General features: G+C 47.9%; 3 protein-coding genes across 5 annotated transcripts in view; 2 read left to right on the top strand and 1 right to left on the bottom strand.

The window, feature by feature from the left end:
* Positions 1-3,690, top strand: part of RRM1 (ribonucleotide reductase catalytic subunit M1) — a 38,948-nt gene extending 35,258 nt beyond the window's left edge. For both annotated transcript variants that reach the window (XR_014814532.1, XM_021062424.2), the window contains exons 17-19: positions 30-125; positions 1,754-1,942; positions 3,064-3,690. Coding sequence is in view for 1 of the 2 variants with exons in the window: in XM_021062424.2 (XP_020918083.2) it covers positions 30-125; positions 1,754-1,942; positions 3,064-3,249 (471 nt within the window). In the remaining variant the exon portion in view is untranslated. The remainder of the gene's footprint in view (positions 1-29; positions 126-1,753; positions 1,943-3,063) is intronic.
* An 8,508-nt stretch (positions 3,691-12,198) lies between these two features.
* Positions 12,199-25,109, top strand: part of LOC100524754 (olfactory receptor 52B4-like) — a 66,553-nt gene continuing 53,642 nt past the window's right edge. For both annotated transcript variants that reach the window (XM_084975107.1, XM_084975103.1), the window contains exon 1: positions 12,199-12,282. The gene's annotated coding sequence lies outside the window, so the exon portion shown is untranslated. The remainder of the gene's footprint in view (positions 12,283-25,109) is intronic.
* LOC100522023 (olfactory receptor 52K1-like) lies at positions 22,984-23,973 on the bottom strand. Its single transcript, XM_084978287.1, has one exon. It carries the CDS (start codon positions 23,971-23,973, stop codon positions 22,984-22,986), a length of 990 nt encoding a protein of 329 aa, XP_084834413.1.

Below are 25,109 nucleotides of genomic sequence, written 5' to 3'. Positions count from 1 at the left end.
CCTCATATTTTTTCTGCTTTTTCTTTCAGATTGTAAATCCTCACTTACTGAAAGATCTTACGGAGCGGGGCCTGTGGAATGAAGAGATGAAAAACCAGATTATTGCATGCAATGGCTCTATCCAGGTACAGAATGAAAAAAAGGATGTGCTCCCAGGAGCTGAATCGGACATTGACACCCGCTCCCTTTCCCAGGCAGTGTAGAGAATGCGTGGTGGCCACGTGGGCGTACGTAGCTCCGTTCAACTCTGCCTTGTTGTGTGAGGGTTAAAAGGTGTCTTCACGTAGCTAAGCCTTACCCTCTGGTTTGTGCAGTAATACAAAGCAGTGGTTCGCAACTTCTCTGCACATTGGAATCAATGAGCTTTTAAAATCCAGAAGTTTAGGCTCCAGACCAATTAAATGTCTGGAATGAGAGCCCGGCATAACTATTTTTTAAAGACTCCCTTGGTAATTCTAAAGTACCTAAGAGGAGTTCCTGTTGTGGCTCAGCAGTAACAGTCCTGACTAGTATCCATAAGGATGTGGGTTCAATCCCTGGCCTCGATGTGAGCTGTGGTGTGGGTCGCAGATGTAGCTTGGATCCTGCATTGCTGTGGCTGTGGCGTAGGCCGGCAGCTGTAGCTCCAATTGGACCCCTGGCCTGGGGACTTCCACAGGCCTCAAGTGCAGCAGCTCTAAAAAGCCAAAAAAAAAAAAAAAAAAAAAGTGTGCAAGAGTTTGGGGCCACTGATACGTAGCCTGAAGTTGGAGTCAAACCTAAATTTAAAAGTATGATGGAGATTGAAGACTGATAGTCTCAGAGACAGAGCCACGAATAGCGTTTAGCAGTAAAATATTTGCAGCTGAGAATCAAGAAGCATTTATTTATTTGTAGATAGAGGCCTCTGGCTAAACATTGGTCTGCTTGGCAACACAGATAAAGATTCCTATGACATTTCTGTATTTGCTGTTAGAAACTGTAACATTAGCCATACTCTATTTTCTGGGGTTTTTTGTTTGTTTGTTTGTTTGTTTGTCATTTTAGGGCTGTACCTGCAGCATATGGAAGTTCCTAGGCTAGGGGTCAAATCAGCTGTAGCTGCCGGCCTACATCACAGCGACAGCAACACCGGATCCAAGCCGTGTCTGTGACTTAGACCACAGGTCATGGCAATGCTAGATCCTTAACCCACTGAATGAGGCCAGGGTTCGAACCCACGTCCTCATGGATGCTAGTCAGGTTTGTTACCACTGAGCCGTGATGGGAGCGCCTCTCTGTACTATATTTTGATGCAGGCTAACCCTAGACCTAAGGAAACTCATTTCTCTTGACTCCAAATGGATTTTGTGGAGTCCTAGCTTACCTAAAGGATTTTGTCTTGTTGCTTCCTTGGGTCAGGTCCCTGTGAGTTGTGGCCCTGAGTTGTATTTTCTGCAAAACTCAAGAGTTATTGATTGTTGCTTATCTCTGATTTTTCCTGCCTTTATTAAATGCCTCTAGCATAGTGATTGTTTAGGCCATTAATCAATTAAATAGGAATCTTAAATCACTACCTCCACAGTGATGTTTTGTTCATTAAATGGGGTTGTGTTGGACTTTGTAATCCAGAGGTGAGTGGTCTTGGGAAACTCAATATATTGTTTTTAACTGAATTGTTAGGATCAGATCTGGCTGGAAATAGAATCAAGACTGGACCCTTGGGTCATCATGCTGTTAGCCATACTGCTTTCTTCCACTAGGGTACAATAAACATTTGCTTTTCCTTCTTCAGAGCATACCAGAGATTCCTGATGACCTGAAGCAGCTTTATAAGACTGTATGGGAAATCTCCCAGAAAACTGTCCTCAAGATGGCAGCTGAGAGAGGCGCTTTCATTGATCAAAGCCAGTCTTTGAACATACACATTGCTGAGCCCAACTATGGCAAACTCACGAGTATGCACTTCTACGGCTGGAAACAGGTTGGTGGAGGAAGTCTGGGGAGACTTATTACCAACTTGGAACAGAGGTTTAGATTCTAGCTACCTGTTAATGCTGCCGCTTGGTAGTTCTTTAACTTTAAATCCAATATGTTAAAACCAGCCCATGGGTTTTATACCACATTAAGCTCTCACTTTGGATTTTCGTATTTCTTTTAGGTTTATTTTATTCTAAGCTTGAAACCTTGGAGCTCTCTGATCCTCTCTTTAATCTCCATGCAGTCACTGACTGTGTGCTGTTGGTTGTTCCTTTGTACTGTGTCTTGAATGTCTTCCCTTTATTCCACCATCCCTATTCTCAACTTTAACTAATCTCTTCGCTTTTGGCATCTCTGCTCTAGGCCATCTTATGTTTTGCTGCCATTCCTAAAATAAACCTTTACCCATATGTCAACCCACTACTCAGAAATATGCTGTTTCCCCCTTCTATCTACAGGATAAAAGCCAGTCACTTAGCTCGTCACTGCTGCCTGTAAAGACCTGTGATTCTGTATTATATTCTTATTCCCTGGCAACATTCTGGGTATTTAGAAAGAACTATGGGTTTATTTTCTAATTTAATAAACATTTGCTGAATGTATACTGTGTGCCAGGACTGGGGATACTGAATAGATGATGATTCTTATCCTTGAAGCAGTCGTATCTGTTCTTATACAGAGATACAGGCCAGCCCTCTAAATAGTTATAATTGAAGGCAGACATGTTGTCGTAGGCGGTCATCACATGAACACCAAAAACGGGGGCTTGGTGGCTCAGCAGGCTAAGGATCCCACTGTCACTGCTAGGGCGTGGATTCAGTCCCGGGCCCAGGAACTTCTGTATGGCGTGGGCACGCCTAACAAATAAAAGACCAGAGAACCAACAATACTTGACGTTTTCAGAGATAAGCTTGCTTTAGGGTGAAAAGGACAGAGTATACTGTCCGACCGTCTCTCTCTGTCTCTCCTTCCCTAAGCATTTTTGAGAGGGTTTCCTAAAGGAGATAGAATTCCAGGTTTGGAAGGCAGTCCGGCCTGGTTTATGGAAATGTATTTAAATGTTGGTCTTGAGTGGCTGGTGTCCTCACAGTCTCTCCTAATGAGTTGTCTCTACTTCCCTTTTAGGGTTTGAAGACTGGGATGTATTATTTAAGGACAAGACCAGCAGCTAATCCGATCCAGTTCACTCTCAATAAGGAGAAGCTGAAAGATAAGGAAAACGTTTCAAAAGAGGAGGAGAAGGAGAGGAACACGGCGGCCATGGTGTGCTCTTTGGAGAACAGAGATGAATGTCTGATGTGTGGATCCTGAGGTTCGGCTTTCGGGAGACCAGCGTTCCTTCAACAGCCAAACGCTTCTTTAGCATAGTTCTTTGTAGTGGGTTTGCTTGGAGCGGTGAGGCTTTGCTGGACCTTATTGAAGCAAAAGGATCAAATGATTTAAAGTATTGTTTCTATATAAAGCGTGAAAGTAATGATTTTTAAAAGTTGATATATTGGGCATCAAATAGATGTTTTAGGAATGCACCGGAAGCCATCTTGCAGACAGGGAGTGGTTAAGTAGGGCTTCATCACCCACCCAGCACCCCTTTCCTGGTGACTTCAGTTTTGGTAGGGAGACTTAGTTTTGCTGCTCTGACTGGCGTTTCCATAGAAGCAAAACTGAGTCATAACGTGTGAGAAGTGTTGACAGGACCTTTATCTGGATGAGGTCCTATTGGTCATTCTGAAATAAAGATACTCACCTATCCAAGCGATTGTGTGAGACTAATTTTGTCATTTATTTTCACACGAAGGTCAAATTTTCAAAAACATTTTCTGTTCTTGAGTTACTTAGACACCATATAGAATCTGATTTTAAGGTATACCTTTTTCCTCTTTAAAAAAAAAATTGTGGGAGTTCCTGTCGTGGCTCAGCAGAAACGAATCCCACTAGGAACCATGAGGTTACGGGTTCGATCCCTGGCCTTGCTCAGTGGGCTAAGGATCTGGCGTTGCCGTGAGCTGTGGTGTATGTAGGTCGCAGACGCGGCTCCGATTTGGCATTGCTGTGGCTGTGATGTAGGCCAGTGGCTACAGCTCTGATTAGACCCCTAGCCTGGGAACCTCCATATGCTGTGGGTGTGGCCCTAAAAAAGACCAAAAAAAATTTGTGGTAAAATATATATAACATAAATGTTCCCATTTTACCTGTTTAAAAGCATACAGTTAGTGGCATTAAGTACATACACAGTGCACAACCATCACCACAGTGTCTAATTTCTAGAACTTTTTCATCATCTCAAACAAAAAAATCTGTGTATAAAACAATAATTCCTTGTTCCCTTCTCCCATTCATCTCTGGTAACCTGTATTCTACTTTCTGTCTCTGAATTTCATGATTCTAGATTTTTTACATAAAAGGGACCATACAATATGTGTCCTTATCTGTCTGGATTATTTCACTTAGCATAATATTTTCAAAGTTCGTTTATGCATCATGTATCAATTTCTTTTTAAGGCTGAGTAGCACCCCGTGTGTGTGTACGTATCACGTTTTGTTTATTCATGTGTTAATGGGCATTTGGGTTGTTTCCACCTTTTGGAAATAAGAATGCTGTGAACATTGATGCCCAAGTATCCCTTCTGATTCCTGCTTTCAGTTCTTCTGGGTATGTATCTAGAAGTGGGATTATTGGAGTATATGGTGATCTGTTTAATTTGGGGGGAACTACCAAACTTTTCTACAGCGACTGCACCATTTTACATTTCTACCAGCAGTAGCTGGGAGTTCCAGTTATTCCACATCTTTGCCAATACTTGTTAATTTTTTGTATTTATGATAATAACTATCTAATGGCTTTTGACAATTTGATTATAATGTGCCTTGGTGTGGGTCTCTGAATTTGTCCTAATTGGGGTTTGTTGAGCTGCTTGGATTGATAGAGTCACATCTTTTGTTAAATTTGGGAAGTTTTCAGCCATTATTTCTTCAGATAATCTTTTTTGTGCTATTCCCCCTTTTCCTTCTGGAGCTCCCATGACACATCTTTTGGTCTCCTTATCAGTGTCCTATGGGTCTCTTAGACTTTGTTCACTTTTCTTCCTTCTGTTTCTGCGCCTTAGACCCTCTGCTTTCAGTTGTCTTATCTTCAAATTCATTGATCTTTATTCTTGCTCAGTTTTGCTGTTGAGCCCCTTTAGTGAAATTTTCATTTCAGTTATTATTTCCAGCTCCATTTTTGTTTGGCTCCTAATTTTTTCTGTCTCTTTGTTGATACTCTTATTTTGTTTATACATTGTTTTCCTGATTTCCTTTACTTGTTTTCCTTTAGCTCTTGATTTAATGTTTAAGACAGCCGTGGTTTTTGTTTGTTTTTGTTTCTTTTTATAGCCGCACCTGTGGCATGTGGACGTTCCTAAGCTAGGGGTCAAGTTGGAGCTGCAGTTGCCGGCCTAGGCCACAGCCACAGCAGCCACCATATCCGAGCCACATCTGTGACTACACCACAGCTTGCACCAATGCGGGCTCTTTAACCCACTGAGCAAGGCCAGGGATCGAAACTGCATCTTCATGGATACTAGTTGGGTTCTTAATCCACTCAGCCACAACAGGAACGCCAAGACATTTGTTTTAATGACTAGAAAGTCTGATGGCTGGGCTTCCTCAGGGGTGGTTTCTGTTCATTTATCTTGTTCCTTTGATGATCTGTGTTTCCTGTTTCGTTGGAATGCTTGTGATTTTTTGTTGTTGAAATACTCTTGTGACTTTTTCAAACTATTTTTGTAGTGAAATCTGCATTTTAGAGCATGCTCAGCTAATATTTTGACAGCTTCCCTTGATCTTTGCGGATTGGCTTTGTGCTAGGACAGTTTCAGACTTGGTTAGGCTTGGATCTGAGCCTGGGCAGTGTGATGATTTATTTTATGTGTCAGCTGGCAAGATATTTGGTCAGACAGCAAATAGAGCTGTGGAGATTTTTTTTGGATGAAATTAGCATTTAAATCATAGACTTTGAGTAAATTCGATCACCCTCCATAATGTGGGTGGCTCCATCCACTCAGCTGAAGTCCTTGAGAGAAAAAAGGCTGAGGTCCCCTGAGAAAGGAGGACTTCTGCCTCCAGACTGCCTGCCTCCAGACTGCCTTTGGACTTGAGCTACTGTATCAGCTGTTCCCTGGGTCTCCAGCCTGGGGGCCTGCTCTGCCAGTTTTGAATTTGCCACTTCTCCAATTGCGCGAGCCCCTGACTTCATGCCTCTCCCTCCCTCCCTCCTTCTCCCTCTCCTTCTAGATAGGGCAGTACAATATATGGTTGGCTGTCGAACAACGTGAGTTTGAACTGTGTGGCTCCACTCACACATGGATTTTTTTCAGTAAATGCCGCAGTACTAGATAATCTGGTTGGCTGAGTCTGTGGAGTGGAATCACAGATATAGAGGGCTCACTATGGGACTTGAGCTTCTGTGGATTTCAAGATTCTCAGTGTGTCCTAGAACCAATCCCCTGCATTATTCAGGGGTCAGCAGAGTATGTATAGAGTGTGTGTGCGTGTGTGTGTCGGCGTGTATCTGTGCGTATATCTGTGTGTATCTATGTGTATCTGTGCGTGTATCTGTGTATATAGCCACACACGCAACACCTATTGGCTGTTTCTCTGGAGAACGAGAACAGTGACTACAACAGGTTTTGGTACCAAAAATGGTTCTACAGGAATGGAATCTTCAGGATGTGTTTTCTAATTGGTTCTGGAACCTGATGGATTTAAGTGGTAGTAAGGGGGCCCTGGTGGTCCGTGGTGTGGTGTGATGTGGCCGTAGACATGCAGAATACCATCCCTGGATGCTCCTGGTGGAATGCACGGGGCAAGCCCCTGGGGGACCGTGTGTATGTTCTGCCTCAGGAGTTCGTCAGCTCTCCGCCCAAGTGTCATAGTTTAGTTCATCTTGACCGCTTTTCACAAACATTGCAATGCCAGTTGGACTCAGTGAGCAAGAAGCAGCAACTGCCCTAGACTTATGGGTAAGACCTTTGTGTGTCAAGAGGGAGGGAAATAAATCTGACCAAAATTCAAGGACCGCCCATCTCAGTAAATTTCTGAGGTCCAGTGGTGTGGATGAGGTTGAGATTGCTTCTGTGATGAGGGAGAAATTGTTCTATCTGGCTCCTACAACCCAAAGAGAAGCATAAGCCTAGTGGCCTCTGGATTTTAGGGGCGACAGGGCAATACTCTCCTTATTTGGGTGTGCTACTCTGCCCTCTTTACCATGTGACCCTAAAAGCTGCTAGTTTTGAGTGGGGCTGAGAACAAGGACGGCTCTGCGGCGGGTCCGGCGTGCCGTGCCAGCTACCCAAGTGGCAGTGGTGGGTAGGATGCTGTTTGGAGCATTTGAGAGGCCCTTAGGGTTTTGGAGCAAAGCCCTACGTACCATGCTCTCTTGATGACTAGTCACCTTTTGAGAGACAGCTTTTGGCTGCTCCTGGGCCTCATTAGAGATTGCTTGACCACAGTAGAGACTTGCTTCACCAAGTTACCATGCAGCCTGAGCTGCCTGTCATGAACTCGGTGTTGTCTGATGCACTAAGCTTTAAGTTGGGTGCATCAGTGGCTTTGCATCGTCAGATGGGAGTGGTGTATACAGGACGGGGCTCAAGCAGGCCCCGAAAGCACAGGCAATCTGAAGAGGTGGCCCCAATGCCCACAGTTCTCATTCCTGCTATGCCTTTTCTCTCCCAGTCTGCACCTGTCACCTCATGGGATGTTCTTTATGATCAAGTGACAGGAAGAGAAACCTTGGGTGGCTCACAGGTGGTGCTGCACAGTGTGCAGAGACCATAGCTTTTTCTGGGATATCCCTGAAGGACACTCCATTCTATAGATGACAGCTATGGAGGCCTTCCAAGTAGAGGTGACTTTTTATTTTCGATAATTCACAATGGCCATCGCGGAAGCCTTGTGGATCTGGGTCAAGCTCAAGTACAGATACGGGTCTAGACTGATCTTTGGGTGAGATTGTGAGACTGGGTCCCAGGAGAAGACCGGGTTGGGGTCTCTGTCAGACTGGGGGGCCTGGCAGGACCTTACCTGTCTGGGCTAGCCTGGATATCTGGAGTAGGCCTCACCTGCGTGCCTGCGTCCAACCGGGGATGCCCTCACCTGTGTTTGGGACTGAGTGGACTCGAGAACCCAAACTGCTTGGGTTAGACTGGAGGCGTCAAGGCCAGACTGGGCTTTCATGTCAAGTTTTACACTGCATTTGGGAGACTGGGCCCCAGGGAAGAGCCCAGCCTGTTGATTTGTTTCACAATATTTCACTGGGCTCTGCGAACAGTAATCTCAAAGCTTTGACCAGGTGTTTGTATAATTAAGAGCAGATATTTAAAGGTGTGTGATTCAGTATCACTAAATGTGCCCATGCCCAGGAGACCTAAATTCTACTATAATCTAAGTGTATGTTACCAATTGGCTGCCTTTCTCTTTGTCAGTCAGTTGACAATGCATTTTTTTTTTTTTTTTTTGACCATGCCACAGCATGTGGAAGTTCTCAGTCAGGGACTGAACCCACACCAGACCCTTCACCCTCTGAGCATCCTGGGAACTTCTGACAATGAATGTTTGAATTTGTAACTTATTGCTCAAAGTTTGCTAGAGGGACCATGTCTTAAAAATCTTAAATTGCTGGGGTTTATGGGTCAGAAATAATGAATCAGCAGTTTGTCAGAGGGTCAACCTAATACCTCAGTTTAACTGCGGCCCGTTAACCTTGGGCCAAAAGTAAAGCTTTCCTTCAAAAGTGAAGTGACTTCACTGGCAGCTGAAGGCACTCGAGTTGTTTTTAACACATAAAATATCCTTCCTAACTGCTTCATTTCATCTTCTCCCATGGCCAGATACTGAACTACTATTCCTATTAGAAAGGAGTAAGCTTGGAAAGTCCCAAGTGGAAAAATGGTTAAGAGCTCTGATCACGGAGTCAGATAGGTCTGCGCACATCCCTCCTTTTTGCATCATCTCGCCACTGTCCTGCCAGTTACTCAAATTACTCGAGCCTCAGTTTCCTCACCCATGAAGTAGAACATGCATCGTTTACCATCAGAGCTGCTGTGGAGACCACTTGGCACCTGTAGCAGGTGAAATGTTTTTACAAGGCCTATCCTGTCACAGACTGCACTGAATGATATTCTCTCTAAAACGAGAAGATGGGGGATGCAGGGCTGGGCCCACGTCCTCTCCAGGTTCTTGGGGAGCACCACTTGGAGGTGGTCGGGGTGACGACAAGAGGAATTAACACGTGTGCAATGTACGTGACGAAGGTAAAAAGAGCGGACACCTGTTTGGACATTGACCACAGGCCAGGCAGTGCTCTAAATGTTTTCATGTGTTAGCTTTTAAAAACCTTAATGTTACGGATGAAGCGAGGCTTAGAGAGATTAAGCCTCTAAGACCATACGGCTGGTAAATGGCAGAGCTGGATTTGAACTCAGACCGTGGCGTGCATTCTCCTGTCAACTTCAGGAGGATCAACTTGTCCTGGTTCGCCTGAGACGTCCCTGGTGTTAGACCTGAACAAGTCGTGTCCCAGGAAACCTTTCAGGCAAACCGGGTAGTTGATCACTTTACTATTGCTACCAATTACATTGAGGATTAGAGAAGCCTTATAAATTGTGGAGCAGCTAGGAAGAAATACCCTCCTTCCTTTTTTTTTTTTTTTTTTTTTTTAGGGCTGCACCCATGGCATATGGAGGTTCCCAGGCTAGGGGTCGACTCAGAGCTACAGCTGCCGTCCTGCACCACAGCCACAGCAACGTGGGATCTGAGCTGCATCTGCAGCCTACACCCCAGCTCAGGGCAACACTGGATCCCTGACCCACTGAGGAGGCCAGGGATCGAACCTGTGTCCTCATGGATCCCAGTGGGGTTTGTTTCCGCTGCACCACAAGGGGAGCTGCCTCTTCTTCCTCCAGGTTTGCAGGCACTGTCTCTGAAAGCCCTGTTTACACGGATGTTACCACAGCCGCCCCCTGAATCCGCCGCAGAGTAAGAGGGACATCTTGCAGTTCACCGTCGGGCCTCAAGAGTGGACTCGGAATTCCACGTCCCAGTCTGGAATGCGTTTCTGCAACTCTCAGAGCATTCTTTTAGACAGGATGACTCGGATTTGGGGAAATGCACTTTCGTTGCGGTTAGGCGGGGACCCGACAGCCCTCGTGGGGAGCTGGTCAGAATCCTCACAGCGGATGGGCTGCTGGCGGCGTCCACGGAGGAGGGCAGAGTTGAGAGGCTGGAAGAGCGTGAGGGGAGAGGGGAGAGGGGGCAAGGAGGGACCCACGCTCCTCTTTCCCAAATACCACAGGGCGCTCATCCTTGAGGGGCAGAAAAAGCTGGCACGGGCTTCCCCGAACCTCTTAACGTGGCCAGGGCTGGTCTGTCTCCATCACGGGGACTGTCACTTGCTCTCCTGTTGTATTTAGGGTTATCCAGTAAATCACACCACAAGGCTCGCTGCGCCGAGTCGCAGAGGAGCGGGGCAGGCAGGAGGGCCGAGATCAAGAGGCCAGATGTCGCCTGCTCTCGGCAGAAGGAGGCGGCGCCCCTCTGCCCGGCACAAGGGTTCCTCTGACGTCCCCGGCCCCACAGCGTGGCTGCCGTGCTCAGCTTTCGCTCTTCCATTCCCAGTGACAGGCACGTCCCTCCTCTCTCGTCCTCAGAATACTGTCCACTTCTCCCTTCTTAACCCGTCAGCATGTGGAGACGTTCCAGACCCGGTCATTGGTGGAAATAAACTTCCTGGACTTCCTGCAGCCCTCCCGCTTCCAGCCTTCCTCCTCACCGTTAACGCCAAGGCCCTGGACATGTGTTTACATGCAGCAATCACCGGCTTGCTGACCTACTTCCCCGCTCGACGGCAAGCGTTGCTGATGGGGAGACCATGTCTCACTCCTCTCCGCCCCGCTGCCCAGAGCAGAGCCCACTGCAGAGTGTATGTCTGCCCAGTGACGGTCGCGTTGAAGGAATACATGATGCACCAAGGGATCTGAATAAACATTCTCTCTTGCAACTAACTTAGAGTAAGTAGCCTTTTGAGGTGGAATGAATGAGTGAAGGAAGGAAAAACAAACCCCATCAAGGCTCAGAGATACCAAGTGCTTTGCTTAGTCTCACCAGCCAGAAGAGCCAAGCGTCAAATCCTGGTCGTCTTGGGCGCTTCCGTTGACACCACAGCTTCCCCCTCCCACCCCACACACGAGGCCACATCCGACAGGCTCCAAGCCGTCTCAGCAACAAGGCTACGAGTTAGGGTTTATTGAGTACGTACTACACGCCCGGCATGGTTTCAAGGGCTTCTCCATATAGTATCTCTGATATTCACAGCAGCCCTAAGAGATGAACACCGTGTATTAACCCAGTTTATAGATGGAAACACCAAGACTTTAAAAAGATAACTCATTTTCCTAAGGTGTCATAGATACTAAACGGTAGAGCTGGGATGTGAATGCAGGTTCGTCAGCGGTACAGGCGGTGTTCAGTTCCAGTCTCAGCTTTACCTGCCTCCAAATCCCCCATAAAAGTCTGGTCTTCTCATCACGTGGCAGCCTCCAGGGGACCCTCGATGGGTCGTAGCCTGCTGTGGCTTTGGTTTCACTCTGAAGAGGTGAGGCCTGTGGTCAGTGGCCGGCTCCAAGGCGCTGCTCGGTGAGGCCGAGGGGAGGAGGGCTAAGCAGACCCGTGCCCCAGGGCATTCCCAGCGGGGACGTGCCTCCGGGGACTCAGGAGGAAAGCGTGAGAAAGCCAGGAGCACTCGGGGAGGACCCCAGGGAGAGGGGCTGGGTGGAGATGACAGTGTGCTAACACTTCCATTTCTGTGGCTCCCGTATTTTCTCACAAAAGTCGCGTCTGCTGAGGGGTCTCCTCGCTTGAAAGATGCGCCCTTAGCGGCTCAGGGAGAGCAAGTCAGGTTCCTTCCCAGGGGCACTAACAGGCGGAGCTGGGTGTCACCGACTGGGCTGACCCGGGGCTCAGCCGAGGGGAAGGGGATCCTGCAACGTGGGGAGCACCCAGAGGTAGGAAAGAGCGCTGGGGTGACAGCGAAGGAGCCCCGCTGTTGAGACAAAGGCTTATGCACTGTGTGTGCCCGTGTGTGCGTGCGCGTGCGTGCACGTGCGCTTGATGGCACGATGCCTGCAGTGCGTGCGTGCGTGCGCGCGCGTGCACGTGCGCTCGATGTGCGCGGGAGCCCGCATGCGTACGCGCACATTGAGACTGATGGGCATTGGCTTCTCCAGAGTGGGCGCTTTGAGAGCCCGAGAAGGAGGCGGCTTTGGTGCGGACCCCGGGGACGCAGGAGGCAGGGGCCGCCTCCTCCAGGTAGGGAGGCATCACCTACTGGAATTTGAAGGCAGTAGGACCGAATAATTCTTCCTCTTTTTCTGCCTTCTTTGGATTAACTATTTTTTCCTGATTTCATTTCTTTTCTTTGTTGGCTTATAAAAACGGTGCCTCTCAGTGGTTGCTTTCGGACTTGTAGTACATCCGTCATTTTCCGTAGTCTGCTTTGAAGTATTCTACCACTTCAGCGAGGAGGAGAAGATCCTTGCAAGAGGACTCTAACATTTTCCCTCTCTCGTTATGGTGTGGCAAGTTGTATTAACTTGTCATATAATAACAAATTATTATTGTCATGTGCTTTATTTCCTCATAAATTATAAGCCCCACATATTTATACATCTTAGCTTTGTACAGTCGATTCGATTCTAAAATGTTTTAGAAAAATCGTTTGCACAATTCATTCATGTCGTATGTGACTGTAGTTTATTTTATTGCTAGCGTCCTGTGTATAAATGTACCATAATCTACTTACATATTATTTTGCTTTATATCTAGTTTTTCACAATTAGAAGCAATATGCTACCATGAATATTCTTGTACATGTATTTTGATGCCCATGTGCCCGAGGAGATTTGCTGGGTCTAAAGAGATGAGTGTATATCTTGAATTTTGCTGGAAAATGGCAAAATTTCTTCCAAAGTGGTTGTAGCAATCCATAACCTCAGTGGTGATGTATGAGAGTTTCCGTGGCCATCTGCTAGGACGTCGTTGTGATACATGTCAAATCTACCTGTCTACACAGAGGATGGTGTGAGATTGTACAGTGCACAACCTAAACACTGTACAGGAGAGCCTGGAGGGCAAATACCTTTTCAGATGCCTATTTTTTGAAGGGACTGTCAGGTCCTTTGCCGATTTTACCTGTCAATAAAATAAGTTATCTTTTTCTTACTGATTTGTAGTTATGCTTTATATATTCCGGATATATAGTTCTTTCTAAATATCTTTCCCAGTTCTGTGGCTTGCCTGTTCACTCACTTCATGGCACCTTTTGATCGAAGCTGTGTCTAGTGCACAGGATGCCTTTGTAGAAATTATGAAAAACTTCCTCTCCGACAGCTTGGTTCGTGTAGTGTGGGCTGAATTTTGTCTTTCACTTGCTTTTGGCAGATGCCTTTGCACAGGTGACGTCTATAATGTATTACATAAAAGTGGCAGCTCTGCTTTTGAGTACTAAAGATTCTGAATTTTAATGTAGTCAAATTTATCGCTTTTCTCTTCCTTTGTAAAAAAGTTAGTGCTTTTTATGTCTTGTTGAAAAAGACTTTGATTACTCCAACATTGTGAAGATACATTCCTTTATTCTCTTATAAAAGCTTTGTGGTTTGGATTTTAACACTTAGATGTCCCTTTAATAGTTCCAATAAGTAACCGAGTGTAGCGTATACTTTATATCATGTCCCTAGCCTCATCTGAGTTCACTTTGTCCTCATTTTTTTTTTTTTTTTTGGTTGTACCCGCAGCATGTGGAAGTTCCCAGGCCAGGGACTGAACCCATGCCACAGCAGTGACCCAAGTCACAGCAGTGACAAGCAGGATCCTTTAACTGCTAGGCCACCAGGGAACTCCTGTCTTTGCTCTTATGTTTGCTGCTTTCTTCGGTTTCTTTGTGGCCTTGTGATTGCTGTAGCCGTCACTGAGGGGGTTAGAGGGAAGGCCACACCACAGAGCACGCACGCTTTTGTCACGTCCTTTCTCGTCTTCCTTCTCTCTGGGAGCTGATCGCTTCTCTCCTTTTTCACAGAGAGTAGTTCTACTCACTCTTACAATTTTCTTTGTAATTTTCAATTTTGAAATAATTGTAGATTTAAAAAATGTTGCCATGACAATACAAAAAGCTTTCTGTGTACCCTTCACCTGGCTTCGCCAATGTTAGCCTTGTCCAAAACCACAGTACACTTACCTGTATTAAGAAACTAATATTGAGGCGTTCCCGTCGCAGCGCAGCAGAAATGAATCCCTCTAGGAACCATGAGGTTGGGGGTTTGATCCCTGGCCTCGCTCAGTGGGGGGAGGATCTGGTGTTGCCGTGAGCTGTGGTGTAGGTTGCAGACGTGGCTTGGATCTGGCATTGCTGTGGCTGTGGTGTAGGCCGGCAGCTGTAGCTCTCATTAGACCCCTAGCCTGGGAACTTCTGTATGCCGCAGGTTCAGCCCTAAAAAAAGACAAAAAAGCCTCCCAAAAAACCAAAAAAAAAAAAAAAAAAACAACTAATATTGATACAATACTATTGTCTAATTTATAGACATTATCCAAATGCTGCCATATGTCCCACTAATGTCCCTTTTCTGATCTAGGATCCAATCCATCATTGCATGTTTGCCTTTATTTTAAAAAAATTTTTTTATTGCGTTTTGGGGCTACACCTGTGGCACATGGAAGTTCCCAGGCTAGGGGTTGAATTGGAGCTGTAGCTGCCAGCCTATACCACAGCCACAGCAACTAGGAATTGGAGCCATATCTGTGACCTACACCACAACTCACGTCAATGCCAAATCCTTAACCCACTGAGTAAGACCAGGGATTGAACCCACATCCTCATGGATACTAGTCAGGTTCTTAATCAGACTGGTACCTTCTACTTTCAAGCAATTGTCAATGCATTTTCTCTAAGAATGACTTTCCTATTAAAAGAATAGTGTTTTCTCACTGCCCCACTCTGTTATCTTTATTTGTTTTTATTTTTATTTTATTTTTTTGTCTTTTTGCCATTTCTTGGGCTGCTCTCATGGCATATGGAGGTTCCCAGACTAGGCGTCTAATCGGAGCTATAGCTGCCGGCCTACGCCAGAGCCACAGCAACGCAGGATCCGAGCCGCATCTGCAACCTACACCACAGCTCATGGCAACGCTGGATCCTTAACCCACTGAGCGAGGCCAGAGATCGAACCTGCAACCTCATGGTTCCTAGTTGGATTCGTTAACTACTGCGCCACCACGGGAACTCCATCTGTTATCTTTCAAATACAGTTTCTACCCTTGTAGAATGCATCATTAAGCAGTTAAAAAGACATTTATCCAGCATATCTCACTATAATGTGATAAGGTAAAATTACAAATATTGTAGACATAATATGTATAAACCATTGTTTAGTCACTTTGTCAGTTATCTCTTGTCACAAAATTGCTGCAAAAGCAGCAGCCACAGAAAAATCAAGGGCATACACTTATCGTAGACATTTCTCATTTGCACACTGGGGTGTCAGCTAGGTGGCTCGGTGCCTTTGTCTAGGCTTGCTCACCTGTCTAGGGGTTGGCCATCAGCTTATCTAGGTTAGCATTGGGTGGGATGGCTACTCAGCTGTGCAAAATGCATCTTTTGTTCCTCCAGCAGACTAGCCCAGGCATGCTCTCATAGTTGCAGCAGAGATGCAAGAGCATAAGTGAAAAACTATAGACGAAAAACCAGGAGTTTCCTGCTGTGGTATGGGTTTGATACCTGATCCAGGCACAGTCAAAAAAAAAAAAAAAAAAAAAAAAAAGAGGGGGAGTTCCCATTGTGGCTCAGTGGTAAACGAACTTGACTAGTATCCATGGGGACTCAGATTCGATCCCTGGCCTCACTCAGTGGGTTAAGGATCCGACATTGCCTTGAGCTGCGGTGTAGGTCGCAGATGTGTCTTGGATCCCAAGTCACTGTGGCTGTGGTATAGGCCGGCAGCTATAGCTCTGATTCAACCCCCAGCCTGGGAACTTCCATATGCCTCAGGTGTGACCCTAAAATTAAAAAAAAAAAAAAAAAAAGAAAGAAAGAAAGAGAAACCAGAGCTGGACAATGAAGTGGTAAAAACAGTTTTTATTTAAAAAAATACATCAAGGAGTTCCCTGGTGGTGCAGTGGGTTAAGGCTCCAGCATTGTCATTGCTAAGGCTTGGGTCATTGCTCTGGCAAGGGTTCAGTCCTTGGCCCAGGAACTTCCACATACCATGAGTGCAGCCAAAAAAAAAAAAGAAAAAAAAAACCAAACCCAAAACATCGATAGGGGAGAGGAGACCTCAGTATAGAACCAGGCTCAATTACAAATACAATACAGGTGGGAATTTATAGCCAAGGAGCGGGGTGGGGGTGGGGGTGGTGTAGGTCAGTGGACGGAGGATTTACTAAGAGGGGATAACAGAGGCCAGGGGATTCAGGCTAAATCCACCTAACAGGATTCTTTGCTTGAGGACAGGCCAGGTGATCAGATGCTACCTGAGGGATGGTAGGGGATGCGGAACTGGATCAGACACTGAGGCTGGTTAAACTGACTTAGCAGGGTTCTTGTTGAAACTGGATTTTGTAAGGACAGGCCTTGGCGAGAAGGTTCAGGAACTTCACTGGAGTTTGGTCACGCAAAGAATTTTTGCCAATACCCAGGCACCATTTCAAGTCTTTGATTTGTCTCAGCTCTGCTTGCGTCTCTGTGGCCAAAGAAGATGCCGTGGTTTAGCTCAGAATTGGAGTTTCCTCTCTGTTTTTCTTGCCTCGGTCCACAGATCAGTCACATGTTTTAGATGTTTGTTGTCCAGCACCCTGCTCCTGCTAACATTATCTCTTTGACTTACGTATCACCGCAGAATCGCCCTTGACAAACTACTGCAAATCCTCAGTGGCACACATGCAACATCTTATTGGTTGACCAGGTAGCTCAGTGGGTTTTGACCAGCCTTGCTCACGTTATGGCTGGCGGTTGGCTTATCTACGCTGACCTTGGCTGGGATAACTGGGGTGATTTCGCTCTGCCTCATGTATTTTTCATCCTTCTGCAATTTAACCTGAGAATGGCAGATGCGCGAGACGACAGGAAAAAGACGCTTTGTCCAGATGGGCTGATGTCCCCTTCACCAAGGTGAGTTGTCACCGAATTGGTCCACTAGACCGGCGCTGAAGTCCTAGCCCAGGCTGAGACCCTTTGTCTCACCCAGGGTGGGGGGAGGGTCTTTTTCTGGTTGGATTTGCACAGCCAGGAATGAAACCAAGGCTGAGATAGAGCAGCACGAGCTTTACTGAACGGCCAAAGAATGAAGAAGGACCAACCTCAGTTGCAAGTCAACTTCTGAACCCAGTTTGGTGGAAAAGCCAAATATACAGGAGAGTCGAGGTGGGGGGGGGGGATTGGAAACAACGGGAGGCATACTCGTGAGTGATCCAAGAACAGAGGTGTGGTTTGGACCCAGAATTGATACAGTTCTTCCTTTGCATCCTTGTGTGGACTTGTCCTGTTGTCATGGCAGGTGTCACCTGTCATGGTGCTGGTGGGTGTGGCATTGAGCCTGCTAATGGAGACAGCAGCATATAATGAGGTCTACTGGAAGTCAGATCTTCTGCCATCTTCCACCTAGTCAGTGATAACTGGTTCTTGCTCTTTCTCTGTGTAGCTTCTTCCTAAAACTTGGGTGAGAGTAATTGATTTCCAATCAAGGGAGGGGCAGGGGTATATTCTGGGGCAGCAGCCTTGGTAACAAAGTTACCTGCTATAGTTACAGGAGCTATTGTGGGACTCTCCTAGGCAGTGTGCTTATTTTCCTGGCTGAACAAAATGTAAAGGCAGGGGGTGGGGGGTTCCCGCTGTGGCACAACAGGATTGCTGGCATCTGGGGGAATGCTGGGACGTAGGTTCGATACCCGGCCTGGCATAGTGGGTTAAAGATCTAGTGTTGCTGCAACTTCAGCTTAGGTTACAACTGTGGCTCAGATCTGATCCCTGGACTGGGAACTCCAAATGCCACAGGGCAGCCAAAAAAAAAAAAAAAAAAGAAAGTGTAGAGGGGGCCTTTTATGACCCTCTTGCAATATGTATAAAATACATAAGAAATAGGAGTTCCCGTCGTGGTGCAGTGGTTTACGAATCCAAGAACCATGAGGTTGCAGGTTCGATCCCTGGCCTTGCTCAGCAGGTTAAGGATCTGGCGTTGCCATGAGCTGTGGTGTAGGTTGCAGATGCGGATCAGATCCCGCGTTGCTGTGGCTCTGGCATAGGCCAGTGGCTACAGCTCCGATTCAACCCCTAGCCTGGGAACCTCCATATGCCATGGGAGCAGCCCAAGAAATGGCAAACACACACACACACACACACACACACACACACACACACACACAAATATATATAAGAAATAGACAAGAATTCTCTGCTTGCTTACATAATGGTTGGGCCAGCCCCGTGCAATATTCTCATTTTCTGTGAAACATTTTTTGCAACAATTTCAAAGTTTTTAAGCTATCGTGTTTCCCTCCAAACTCAACCTTCTACGCCCAGCTTTGTGGTGGTGGGGTGAGGACTCTACAAACTGCTTCTGTCCTTCTCCACATAGGCGTTGCTCTCTATTCTTCTAATAGTGGATATTCCTGAGGGTTTGGGGAAAGCAGGAGGGAGACAGCAGGGACTCCTCCTTCCTGGTTGCCTGTTGTTGCCACCCGTTTCCCTACCAACAGACCTTCTCTCTGGCAACTGCAGTTCGTGCCAGTTTATAACTTCTCTGGGCTCTCCCAGGTCCAGCCTCATTGTTTCTGCTCAGCAGTACATTCTGGGTAGTCCCCAACCCAATGAGAGGTCTGCCTCCCAGCCTCATGGGCCTTCAAAAGTACAGCACTAGCCAAGAAAGCACCTCCTTCTCTTAGATCCGTGTCCCAGCTCTGCACACCCCTTCCTGTGATTTCCTAAGGTGCCAGCAGCCTGCGGGCAGCGCCTTCTGCTCAGAGGTCTGAGTGTCAGCTTTTCGGGGCTTCTTCTCCAGGCTTCCAGGTTCTGACCATCTCAACCTCTCCCCTCTGTTCCCTGAGCCCCATGGCTGGGAGCTTCTTCCTGCTATCCATGTGTTACCTTTCAAGTCTCTGCCTTCTGTCTAACTAATTCCCCACATTAAATTCTCTGTTGAAATACCCAGTGTGGCTTCTGATTTCCTGAGTGGACCCTGACTGGGAAAAGTAGTTAGGAGACTATTCCTGTCTTCAGGTTGGTTTTCTCTTTAGGGAGATGTTAGGGCCATTTAACTGACACTGCGCAGGTGGAACTGGGAGCGTGAGATAAAATTCCAGGTGTTCATTTTGGTTTGATGCTTCTAGTTCTGTGAAACCTTCCCCTCACCGTAAGAGCAGTGAAGCAGGCTCAGAGAGGGCTTGCTGTGCTAGAATTTTCTTCTGTAGGTCTACTTTTGTTCTTTGTTCGTCCTGCCTACCAAGCAGCTCAACCTCCAGGCACAGCTGGGTGTTAAACCCAGATCTGATGGATCTTTGCTGCAGACCGAGCAGCATCCTCGGGGGCTAGCAGGGAGGGTGAAGGCAGGCCGTGAGGGGCTCAGTGGAGAGCGTGGGGGCAGAGTTGTGCTGTGTTTTGGAGTCATATCTGGATTCTTTGGACAGTCGTGAAGAGAGCAGCGTCTGACTCAGAAAGGAGAAGCCTCCTTAGAATGGAGAGGATTGTCACCCTCTGCCTCTTGAATATCTTCTCTGCGGTCATGACATGTGACCGAATTTAATCCAGAAACATGTATTGGGCTTCCTTGGAAGCTTGCCTGCTTCTGTCTGGTGGAGGAGCCTGGTGGAGCAGTCGCTGGCTAGTAGGGAGCACAGACTTAGATCAAGCGCACCCTGAAGGGGAGGGCTGGTCCCTCCTGCAGGATGCAGGCCAGGCCTCCTCCATCGTTCCTGAAAGGCAGGGACCACGACTCCTCCGTCAGCCCGGGAGCTGCCCCTCTGCGTTTCTCTCCGTGCACACTCCAGCCCGGGAAGGACGACTGCGTGCTCTTGCACTCCTGTTCCCAGGGACATTGTAGACACGCCTGTTTATTCTTCTCATCCGTTCCCCACCCCATGTTCTTCTAAGAAAAATCAAGGCATATGCCCTTCCCCAAATGTCTGCTCTACTTATTACATATTATTGGTTTGAAACAGAACTGATGGAAGCCGGACGGAAGTTGGCCTGAGGGAGACGAGGACAGGTCAGCCCTCATTGCACTCTCGCTACCCACGGGCTTGCACCGTCTCCCCATCCTGTCTGTCCTTTACTGGCCTTGGCGGGAGGTTGTCGGACTCTCCCTGCTATGTGCTGTGAAACAGTTGTCCTCTGCCCTGAAGGGCTCAAGCGCCAAGCCTGACACTCATGAGCAAAGGAAACCTTCCATTCTTCCATTGGATCATGAGCTTTAAGAAATAATCACTTGCAGGAGTTCCCGTCGTGGCACAGTGGTTAACGAATCCGACTAGGAACCATGAGGTTGCAGGTTCGGTCCCTGCCCTTGCTCAGTGGGTTAACGATCCGGCATTGCCGTGAGCTGTGGTGTAGGTTGCAGACGCGGCTCGGATCCCACGTTGCTGTGGCTCTGGCGTAGGCCAGTGGCTACAGCTCCGATTGGACCCCTAGCCTGGGAACCTCCATATGCCGCGGGAGCGGCCCAAGAAATAGCAACAACAACAACAATAACAACAAAAAGACAAAAAAAAAAAAAAAAAAAAAAAAAGAAGAAATCACTTGCAAATCATTCCCCTCTTTAATCTTTCTCTTAGAACCCTGGATAGCCCTAGCTGGACATTTTGGTCATTTTTAGAAAGTACGTCCCTAGTGTTGCGTCAAATGGTTGTTTTTCTACGTTTGTGGCCCTTCCTTCTTCACCGTTGTTACCCAACCGCTTCAAGGTCCTTTTCCCATTTTCATAGAGGACGTCGGCTCAGTCTGTCTTTCCTGCCCAACTCCTGCCGTTCTCCTGGACCGCGGCATCCGTCGTTCGTGGCAGCGGTCTATCTAGCATCCTCGTCCAGTGCTTCCTCGCCTTCTTGAGCACCAGCGACACGTGCTCCCTCCCGCCCAGGCCACACATACGGGACTGTACCCGAGATCGTCACCCGGAAGTGCCCTCCGTCTGAACTCGTCTGTTCTACTGTCTTTCTTTCAAGCCTTCCTATTCCTCCCTCCGTAATCCCTACTTGCGTGTCTCATGATGACCTCTAGGACTTCAGTATTTCTTCAGTTTTCCAGAACCTCCTATCTTCCTTGCCCTTCCCATGAAGCCCGTGGCTGTCAGGCAGCTCCGTGACTCTCTCTCCAGTATTCCTGTCCTGCTGTATGTACCCATCTGACAACTGGGTGAAAACTGTGCCTGGAGTTATCTGGAGAAACAGCGCAGCCTCTTCGCGCCTTCTTTATACATCAGAAGGAGGAGGTTCCTTCCCTAAAGAGTCAGCTTTTCTCTTGTTTCCATACGGCACCTCTTTAATGGATTATCCATTGGCTTTCTCTCAACTAGTCCTCCTCTCCATATTATGGCCTCCGTTTGTAGGTGAGGAAATGGATCCAGAGAGAATTCCAACATGGCCCCATGGTCCTTCCGACCCGTACGTGGCTGAGCCAAGACGCAAACCCAGGTCGTTTCCTCTCCGAGTCTCGCATTGTTTCCTCCCCGGGGAGTTCACCCACGTCCTCTCATCTGCCTTCCCTTCCCCCTACTGCCCTCTATCCCCCCCACCCCAAACTTCTCTCTCTCTGCGCTCAGAATCCCAGTACTTTGTCTCGGTCCCTGCCACTCCAGGGCACTCGTTGACTAATGCCTAGGTCTCCTCTGAACTATAAAGTCCACGAGGGCCAGGACCATATTGTGCTCATCATTGTATCCCCAGGGCCTCAAGAAGGCAGCCACCCTCGCTAAAGCACCATCAGCTGCCTGCGTCTTGCCGAGGCAAACCCCCCTCCTCGACCCGTCAGAGGATTTAACACCTCCGACCACGCCAACCTTCCTAAAACCGTCTCCTCCCTGGGCTTTGGGGAGGCCACTCCCTCCTTGTTCTCCTCCTGCCTCGCTGACTCCCACCCACAGATTCAGCCTTCAGAGGGCCTCTCATATCTCTCCACCTCTTGTCATCCCTGCAGCCACTACTTAGGTCCAGGCTCTCATCCTCTGTAGTGTCGCAGCCTCTGAGCTTGTCTCCCCCAGTCCACATCCTGCTGTGACTGCAGAGTGCTCTGAAACACAGGTACGATCTTGCCGCTTCCTTGCTTTAGATTCTTAAGTGGCTGCTTGGAGTCAAAACTTGATCTGCTCATCATGACCAATGAGGCCTTGTTACCTGCTTCCTCACCAGCCGCATTTCCCGTCAGACCCTCTAATCCCTCCGTGCTAGGGAAACACGGGCTTCCGAAGAGTTTCCAGGTCAGCTGTCTTTACCCAGGTCTCTGTGGCTTTGCCCATGCTGGGCCTTTGGCCTAGAATGCCTCTTCTTCTTTCTGTCTCCTTCCTCTCCACTAAACACCTTACCTTATCCTCAAACACGATCCAGTTTCACCTCCTCTGTGAAGTGTTCTGTGACTGTCCTTCCTCCACGGTTCCACAGAATTTGGTTCATAAAGCTATTATTGAACATTGCATGTCTTTATTGCTTGCTAGATGGGGCCCTCCTTTGGGGAAGACACCAATTTTTTTCTTCCTTTGCAGTTATGGGGCCAACATGAGGTATGCATATATAATAGATGTTTGATGAATGAATGAAAATCACATGCAGAAAGAAGGGGAGAAAGTTTAGAAGCCAGAGACAGAAGCTTACTTTGCATTTGGTTACTGTGTAACTCTGGATGAGGAGCCATTTTTCAGAATAGGCCTGAAAGATTCTGAGAGATGAACACAGAGAGCCAAAGCCAAGATATAGCAGACATGAATAACTTGCACATTTACCCCCTTGATAGTGAGAGTGATTTGTAGGACCTACAAGTCGGAGTCAAGCAGGAAGCTCCCTCTGGGGCTTCTTGCTGGGGACCTGTTGTTGTGGCCTCTGGAACAGCGTTGCCAGGTGCTGCCGGATTTCCTTGGTCCTGGCCCCATAGATGAGGGGGTTGACCAGACATGGAAGCAGCAGGTAGAAGGCGCTGAGCAGATTGTGCACGTCCTGGGAGGCCGTGCGGGCCACACGGTAGACGATGGACGAGGACATGGTGGAGGAGTAGACAGTGAAGATGACCAGCAGGTGGGAGCCGCAGGTGTCCAGGGCCTTGGAGCGGGCCCCAGCCGAGGCCATTCGAAGTGCGGCCTGGATGATGCGGGCGTAGGAGGCTCCGAGTAGCAGCATGTCCAGGACTCGGTTGAAGATGCGGACGGCGAGCCCCACGGTCTTGTTTAGGGAGATGTCCCCGCAGGAGAGCGTCATCAGGGCCATGTGCTCGCAGGCAAAGTGGTGGATCACATCGGAGCGGCAGAAACGAACCCGGGAGGCCAGTGCCACCACGGGAGCAACGATGCAAGTGCCCCTGGCAGCTGCCACCCCCAGCAGGCCAGCCAGCAACCGGCTCGTCACTATCTGTGGGTAGCGGAGCGGGTAGCAGATGGCGACATAGCGGTCCAGGCCCATGACCAGGAGGATATTGCAGTCAAAGACGATGAGGAAGTAGATGCAGAACATCTGGACCAGACAGCGAGCCAGAGAGATGCGGTTGAAGTGGGTGGAGAAGCTGAACAGCATGGCGGGCACCACGGTGGTGGCAGCACAGATGTTGACCGCCAGGAGCAGGGCAATGAGCAGGTACATGGGCTGGTGCAGGCTCCGCTGGGCCACCACCGTGCGGGTGACCAGGGCATTGGCGGAGACGATCACCAGGTAGAGGCTGAGGAAGGGCAGCACCAGGAGGGCCCGGGACTCCTGCAGCCCTGGGAAGCCCAGCAGGAGGAAGCTGGTGTAAGACACGGTGGAGCTGCCGTTGGTCCACCCTGACATGTTCCCTGGGCAGCAGGGTGGCTCTGGGGAGATGAGAAGGACAGGAGGCCCGGTTTCTGTGCCTTGGCCCCCACTAGGGCTGGCCCCAGATTGACCAGGCTTTGATCTTCAAGAGTCTCCAATATCCCTGTAGAAAAAATGAGAGATGAAAGCTCCTTATTGACTGGGAGATGCATCTTTCAGCACATCTTTATCCGGGAGTTCCTGTTGCGGCTCAGCAGGTGGAGGACCTGACGTTTTCTCCATTAGGATGTGGGTTCGATCCCTGGCCTTGCTCAGGGGGTTAAGGATCCTGTGTTCCCATGAGCGGTGGTGTAGGTCGTGGGTGCATCTCGGATCTGGTGTTGCCGCGGCTGTGGCGTAGACCCCAGCTGCAGCTCCAATTCAACCCCTAGCCCGGGCACTTCCATATGCCACAGGTCTGGCTGTAAAAAGAAAAAAAAAAAATCTTAGCATTTCAAACAAATTCTTCAAGGGAGATTTTAGATGTAAAATTATTGGGTCACATTATATGAACATTTTTGAGGGTGTCAAGTAGATGTCTGAGAAAGTTACATCAATCTTGTCACTGAATCACTTGTGCTAGTATTAAATGGCCATGAATAAAAAATTATTTTAGTATGTTGATGGTCGAAGATGCTATTGCATTTTAATTTGCATTCTCTCTTTTGTGACTTTTCGGTTTGTGTACTTTGTCCATATACCCTCAGAGACTATTTCTCCTAGTGGTTTAAGTACTGAGATCATTGTCCCTTTTATACTCATTGAAACAGATTTTCCAAATTTTGTTAGGATATTTATTTATTTATAATATTATTAAGGATAAGTGTTTTAAAATTACAAAATGAAATCTATTGCTATTTCTCTTTGTGAGTTCTTTTCTTGGTTTTTTATTTTATTTTTAAAAATTTTTGGAGTTCTCCTCGTGGCTCAGCAAAAAGGAATCGGACTAGCATCCGTGAGGAGGCAGGTTTGATCCCTGGCCTTGTTCAGCGGGTTAAGGGTCTGGCATTGCCATGAGCTGTGGTGTAGGTTGCAGACATGGCTCAGATCTGGCATTGCTGTGGCTGTGGTGTAGGCCGGCAACTACAGCTCCGATTGGACCCCTAGCCTGGGAACTCCCATATGCCGCGGGT

This window comes from Sus scrofa, chromosome 9 (genome assembly GCF_054392235.1).
Source record: "Sus scrofa isolate SSC_HxYL_T2T_F1_AM1 chromosome 9, Sscrofa_HxYL_maternal_Yorkshire_Landrace_v2.0, whole genome shotgun sequence".
Classification (NCBI taxonomy): domain Eukaryota; kingdom Metazoa; phylum Chordata; class Mammalia; order Artiodactyla; family Suidae; genus Sus; species Sus scrofa.
This window is presented reverse-complemented; position numbering and strand designations above follow the sequence as displayed.